Raw genomic sequence first — 7,897 nt, forward strand, 5'->3', positions numbered from 1 at the left:
TGCAACTATTTCTTGAATTTCAGTAAAATTTCTTTTTGTTTTGAAGGGAAGAAATCATGTCTTATGAGATTTGACTAGCAGTTATACTTCATGAATCATTTATTTGATTCCTTGATCTTATATGTTATGGCAGACACGCTCTAGATTTCAACATACACTTGTACCATGGTCATGCATTATAATCTGAAATAAAATGAAAACGAAGTCGGTGACCCCCATATTTCTTTTTATTTTTAAGTTACTTATAAAATGAACTAACAATATATGAAATATGAACAAAATCTGTTATTGGGAAAAAAATGGTGAAATTCTAGCAAACGCCTTTAATTTCTATTTTACGTAGACTGATGACGACTCCCCGGCGCACGAAGTAACTATGATTCAGTATAAAGGGTGGAAGATAGTTAAGAATGTACCAAACGCAAAAAACATGCTGAAAATCCTTCAAGTGTGTCAGAGATACATCAGGGATTTGCCAGATAAGCGCCTTTTAATCCATTGCATGTAAGTCTTACATTGCAGCTTTAGATCACTGTTTTTAAAATAAAGAGAACAAAATGACATTTTACTTATAAACAGCATTGAATTATTCTAGTTAAAACCAGGTTTGATCAAAAGGCTGCCAGAGTAACGTGGAGAAGTATATATGGCCTAATCACAACTCTTCTTTCGTACACTAGTAGCTAAGCTATTTATAGAGGTTTGTCCCGAAATGTGACTTATTCTAGAATAGTGCACTTGATGGTCCGCACATCTTAGAAGTATTACTTGTTACAGAATTTCTTTAATAATCTTTGTAAGTCATTTTAAGAGGACATCTATGTCGTACAGAATGCATATTTATTCACTGTAATTATAAAAAGTACTAAGAGCAAGCATGAACTAAAGAAATTCTGAACTATTACTATGAAAATATTTGAGCACTACTTTTGCTAGTAGGGCCGCACATATCGTTGATCGAGCCGTCATCAGAACGAGTTTGAAGTGCAAATTATCGTGATATATTCTTATATGTATAAAATGAATGAAAATAGGATTTCATATATGAAACTTTTGAGAAAAACGTTATTTATAAACCTGTAGGAATGGAGCTGAACAAAGTGGTTTGTTTTGTGCTTTGGTGAATTTGTTTGAGATAGTAGACTTTGAAGACGAAGTTAGTGTTACAAGTGTCGTTAGAAAGATACTAGCGAGAAGGCCAAACGCGTTACCTACTATGGTAAGTTTCTAACTGTTAGTTTTCTATAAATGTAGGCCTATTTGGATAAATTATTTTGACTTATAAACATATAACTGGAAGTCTGGATCGGGTTAAAATGTTATACTTTATCCTATAGGTATTATTACATATATTTAAATGGATACGTAAACGAAGCAAAACTGTTACAAAGTTTTAAGAGTAACAAACTAGCAAGAATAACTTGTGTCTGAACACATAGCTTAATGGTGTTTTTATCTATTTATAAGTAACTCTTATTATAATGTTTAAAGTAATGAATATACAAGGGTATATTGCTCGTGATGATTCTTTTTATACATACTTACTGTGAAAATTATCGCTGGGAAATTTACGAGTTCAGAACCTGGCGGGGATTACTTGTATTAGTATTGAATAATATGAGGTTTAAGAGTGAGGGTGGGTCGCCGATTTATATTCCCCGATGGTTCTCCTGCAACTGACCTACATGTACTTGTCTTTCTCTGTGTACATACACCACTATAGGGTCTTTTGTTACTTTGAACACTTGTTTTCAAGTAATAGCTAGTAATAGCTAATGTTGACTGTATAAATTGTTGTATTGACTTCTGTTAATCATGAATCAGTATATTTGGGCCATTTGTTTTGATCTTCATCCTATTTCAGGACCAGTTTGAGATGTGTTTTGCCGCAACATGTGAATATATCAAAAAGGCATGATTGTGCTCTGGTAGTGTTGTGCGTGTAGCGGACTGTTGACATTAGAACATATATTATTTACTGACAGCAGCAGACAGTGAAGCAGACAGTTAAAAGTTCTTACATGGTTACTGTGGATATAAATTATTTAATATCTGTACTTTTGGTTATATTTTGCCATTGAATATATATCATATATACTGCTTTATCATTATTATCATGATTTTAACTGTGGAAAAAAGTAATGATGTACGTTTGTCTTAACCTTGATAAGGGTATTATCTAAATATTAAAGACTAATACTAAGAATAAATTTGTTAAATTTAAAGTTATATACTGTACTCGCATGTAAAATAAATGCAGCATGCATCATTTGACACTAGATACACTAAAGACGAATCATATCTGTAGATTATTTAAAAGTTGAAACCGGACGTTATGGTCAGAACAGAATTGACAGAAGTGAACGAACTTGTGATGTTTGTTGTTCTAGAGACATAGAAGATGAGTTTCTTATGATATGTGTTTGTCCGCTTATTATTTACATATACCTTCTAATACCTTTTTATTTTATACTTTTCTGTGAAATACTAAAATTTCCAGATTCAAACAGTGAAAATATCATTTTTATTTTTTCACTGGTACAGATTTACATTTGAATGCGAAATGATATGAATTATAAATGATAGGAAATTCCTTGCAAAATATTCTTCAGTAAAGGTAAAGATGTATAAAAATAATTTGATCATAATAAAATGTCAAAGAAATCAGAAAACGTAATAGAACATTACTATTTATAGTTTTTCTACAAAGACATCCTGACATCGCGACATTATCACGTTATGATGCGATGCACGTGACGTTGCGCGGGCAAACTGAATATAATTTGGTTAAAATCATTAAAATGCATAAAATGAATGGAAAATTTGTTTGTTTCAGTGTAAGATAGAAATATATTTCACTCCTGAACACCATAATTTACATTTTCACTCGTGGCTGCGCCATTCGTGAAAATATTGCATCATGGTGTTCACTCGGTGAAATATATTTCGATCTTATACTAAAACAAACAAATATCCTCTACATCTTATAAATTGGTAAATGTTTTATTATTAGTCCCCTACTGGTTGAAAACCAGTTTCGGGGATTATAGGAATGCACTTTTCCGTCATTCTGTTATTCCCTCCGTCCGTCCGTCCGTCCGTCCGCATTTTCTTGTCAGGTCCATAACTCTGTCATCCATGAAGGGATTTTAATATTACTGGGCACAAGTGTTCCCCATGATGAGACGATGTGTCGTGCGCAAGACCCGCACCCCTACCTTAAAGGTCAAGGTCACAATTGGAGGTCAAATGTCAACAGGCTTTTCTCCTGTCCGGTCCATCCATGAAGGGATTTAAATGTTATTTGGCACAATTGTATCTCATAATAGGACGATGTGTCATGCCCAACTTTCAGACCCCTAGCTTAAAGGTCAAGGTCACACTTAGCAGTCAAATGTTAGCATGGCATGAGCAGGGTCAGCTTCGTGTCCGGTCTATAACTCTGTCATTCATTGAGGGATTTTAATATCACTTAACACAAATGTTCCCCATGAGGATACGACTTGTCACGCGCAAGACCTGGACCCCTACCTCAAAGGTCAAGGTCATAATTGGAGGTCAAAGGTCAACAGGACTTTTCTCCTGTCCGGACCATAACTCTACAATCCATGAAGGGATTTTAATATTACTTGGCACAAATGCACCTCATAATAACACAATGAGTCTTGTTTAACTTCAGACCCCTAGCTCAAAGGTCAAGGTCACACTTAGCAGTCAAATGTTAACATGGCATGAACAAGGTCTGCTTCGTGTCCGGTCCATAACTCTGTCATTCATTAAGGGAATTAAATATCACTTGGCACAAATGTTCCCTATGAGGCGGCAACGTGTCTTACGCAAGACCCAGACCTCTAGCATAAAGGTCAAGGTCACAATTGGAGGTCAAATGTCAACAGTGCTTTTTTCCTGTCTGGTCCATAACTCTGCCATCTATGAAGGGAATTTAATATTACTGGGCACAAATGTTCCCCATGATGAGTTGGCTTGTCATGCGCAACACCCAGGATCCTAGCTTAAAGGTCAAGGTCACACTTTGAGAGCAAAGGTCAATGAGATTTTTTCCTGTCCGGTCTATAACTTTGTCATGCAAGGCAGGATTTAAATATCAGTTGGCACAAATATTTCCCTGGATGAAGCAACATGTCATGCGCAGAACCCGGGCCCTAAGTCTAAGGTCAATGTCACACTTACAGGCCAAATGTCAGATACAAAAATGACTTTGTCGGAACCATTTCTTCTTCATGCATGAAGGGATTTTGATGAAACATGGCACAGATGTTCAGCACTATGAGACGGATTGTCTTGTGCAAGAACCAGGTCTCTAGGTTTAAGGTCAAGGTCATACTTAGAGGTCAAAGGTTAAATTTAATGACTTTGTGCAGAGCATTTCTTCTCTATGCATGGAGAGATTTTGATGTAATTTGGCACAAATGTGCATTGCCATGAGGCACCCTTGTTTTAAGAATTATCCCCCTTTGTTTTACTACAAATAGATTATATTGTTAATTTTTTATTACTGGCTGTAGGGAAAAATCGAGACCAATTTTCTGTGGTACAACATGCATGTTACATTGAATTTTTAGATGCATTTTGACCTATCTCTACCTGGTTAAGAGTTTTGTGTGGACTTGTAATATATTGTTTTTTTTAATAGATATATTTTTTCTTTCTTTTTTAAATTTTTTTTTATCAATTTCCCTTTGTTGTTACTAAAGATACCGTATATGATAACTTTTTATAATTGGCCAAAATAAATACATATGAAAGCAACTATAGGTTTTTATGTATGCAAATTTTAATCCATGTGTTTTGTTATAACATATATATATATATATATATATATATATATATATATATATATATATATATATATAGTACAACATTGTTTATACATCATTGACATATATCAATTCATTATTTATACTGCAGTAGAAACAATAAGGTGCCTCCCAGTAGGGGACTTTGTATTGCATGGCAATACTTCATTCACTTGTTTATATTGTAACACATTTAATTGACATTTATAGTTGTTACTATGTTAAAATGTTTTGTAAATATGTTCTCGTGATGACCTTGATTTAATATGTATATGTTGTATGGATTAGTAGCTTATTGCTTATCCTGCAATCTGTATTCTGTAGATTGAGACGTCATCATGTTGTCAAGTCCCTTTGTAAACGAACATGAGTGGTGTCAAAATTAACACTGCAATATAGAAAAAACACTCATGTTTATATTAATCATATAAGAGAAAACATTTTCAATTTCTCAGTATCTTTAAAACTCAAAACCATACGCTAAATAAATTCATACATTTAACAGAATAACAGAACTTTTCAAAGTATATACATGTATTGTGATAACTGTACTGTTGTGTGAATTATTGATACTTGTTCATTTGCTAACATTCTTGCAATAACTGTAACCTTGTATCTTAATGTTGAAGTACTAATTTATAATCAATCATGACATTTTGCTGTGAACAAATATAAATGTCGGACTACTGTGTTTTTTTCTTAACAATAAAATTATTTACAATTTGTGTACTCTAAACGAAAAGGAATACAAAAAGTAGCAACTTTCGTGATGATACACATGTATCTAATTGTATAGTATTTGACATCTTTGAAGTAAAAAGGGTCATTGATGCCATTAAGAAGGGAAACCCCAGGCTACAAAATATGCATCATTAGTGAATTTTTATGCACGATGTTTGTTAGCGACAGTACTATATTTCTATGGAAAATGTTACTTCTTTGATAAAATATGAATGTATATAATTGCAATTACAATGCAAAATGACTTCCGGAAGAGTGGCTGCATTTGAGATTCACTTGATATTGTCCCAATGAGCCATAATCATTTCAGCATTATTTTTGTCCATCAATATTACCTTTTGTCTGATCATGTAATAGCTCTTATTTTTTATCTGCATTTAACTTCTAACTTCGTTTTGAATAATAGGAACAGGGAGGTTTTTTTCTAAGATTTCTTAACCTTGCTTTAAATCACGTTCATTTCCCTGAAGAATGTGCGGTAGAGCCGGTACACATCATGAAGCTGAACTTTCGGAATCAATTAACACTGTAGAATATATCATAAATAAAACCATGTTTATAGATAAAAACATTATTATACAGCATTTTGAGCTATATCAACCTTGACTACAAGAAAGACATTGCGCACGGGAGAGTACCTGTACGGTACTTTCATGATATCACATGCTATAATTCCCCCTTTTCTACAAAAAGGAAGTAAGAAAGTATATATACGTCTCATCCTGATGTTACACAAAAACAACAAATGAAAACAAAAGTTATTCAAAGCTGAATATAACGCCGTGTATTCGTCTGTCACAAGATTTTAACCTTTACCTAATGATTATGTTCTTCAACGGATAAATATTGAATGTTTTATCACTTTTTGTTTTTGTTTGAATATCGACACAGACCTGGCGAAATGGTAATTTCATTTGATATATTTTTGCATTATATAAATATATTTTCACTCTTTGGTCTGGAAAACTCATAACTGGCAAATAAACAGAAGACAGTCTTTTTACACATGCCTGCTCAGGTATTTAAGGTAAGCAGTGGTCTAGTGGTTAAAATGTCGGCCACTCTACCCAGAGGCCATTGTTTCAAGTCGCACTGGGGTCGCAAACATGCATTTTAATTTGACACTAGTACTGAAATTCTCCAGGAAGCAGACTTGAGAGAGATTTAATCAGCCCGAAGCTCTCATCACAGCCAACCGCTAATAAAATAGCATTAGCCAATTATTGGTTGTTACCGGTGTATTTAATACAACCTCTCCAAAGCGGCCCTCTCTTAAACAAAAACCTCTCTATAACAACATCTTCAAAATGTCCCTAAGCTGAAATATACTATCAAGTTTGCCTCTCCAGAACAACAACCTCAGCAGTTAATATTTGTATCTCCCAAAGGTGTTGCTGTACAGAGGTTGCACTGTATTTCATAAACACATGGTGCAATGGGTATGGAACATTAGGTTGATTATTACTATCAATATTGAGTAAGGGCCTCCGTGGCTGTGTGGTAAAAGTCTCTGACTTTAAATCACATTCCCCTCACCAGTGTTGGTTCGGAACCTCGTTAAGGTGATGGGATTCTTCATGCGAAGAAACCGTCTAACTGGCTTATGGAAGATCGGTGCCCACCCATGCCTCAAGCAATGCTGGAATGAGCATCTAGGCTCCACCATGCTTGACAAGTCGCCACTTGACCAAAATTGTGTGGGTATGACTCTAAATCTCAACAAAACAATATCAAGGCAGAAGATATAAATAAAAAAAGTTTTTAACTTTCAGTTGCTTGTATTTTTGCATGCTTTTGTAGTTATTCATACATACATTTACATATTTTAGATATATAATGAGTGTAACTTTTCTGTTGTAAAATTGTATCAAACAGTGTTCAGAAGCTTTAAATTTTATAACTGTTTTATATTATATCACCTAGCAATATCTCTGTTATCAGTTGTCTGTTATTTGTAACATATCTTAATTATAGTTTGCTAGTTTGCGCATTATTCATATCACTAATGTCTAAATATATGTGTTTATTTCAATATTTATTGGATCTTTCATTTCTTCATCATGTAAATATTTCTATAAGTTGTGAATAAATCTTCTTAACCGAAACAAAAGTAATGATGATGTTGTTTTTTACCTACATTTTCCCCCACAATAACTTTCGACTGACATTATTTTTATTTAAGAATAAAATGGGGTTTTTTGTGCGTTAAGACGGGAATAAATTCAGTAAATTTAAATCTATGAATCGCGCTAAGATTTGCAAGACGTGCCGCATTAAACTGTAATTCGCCCTCCAGTAAAAACATAGTTCCTGTTTTCTTAATTCTGAGAAAAATCAAA

General features: G+C 33.8%; 1 protein-coding gene across 1 annotated transcript in view; it reads left to right on the plus strand.

The window, feature by feature from the left end:
• Window positions 1-7,672, plus strand: part of LOC123561072 (uncharacterized) — a 97,718-nt gene extending 90,046 nt beyond the window's left edge. Inside the window, exons 20-22 of the mRNA XM_053516549.1 lie at window positions 344-504; window positions 1,084-1,219; window positions 1,865-7,672. Coding sequence (XP_053372524.1) covers window positions 344-504; window positions 1,084-1,219; window positions 1,865-1,918 — 351 coding nt within the window. The 3' untranslated portion in view covers window positions 1,919-7,672. The remainder of the gene's footprint in view (window positions 1-343; window positions 505-1,083; window positions 1,220-1,864) is intronic.
• The last annotated feature ends 225 nt before the right edge of the window (window positions 7,673-7,897 follow it).

This window comes from Mercenaria mercenaria, chromosome 10 (assembly GCF_021730395.1).
Source record: "Mercenaria mercenaria strain notata chromosome 10, MADL_Memer_1, whole genome shotgun sequence".
Lineage (NCBI taxonomy): Eukaryota > Metazoa > Mollusca > Bivalvia > Venerida > Veneridae > Mercenaria > Mercenaria mercenaria.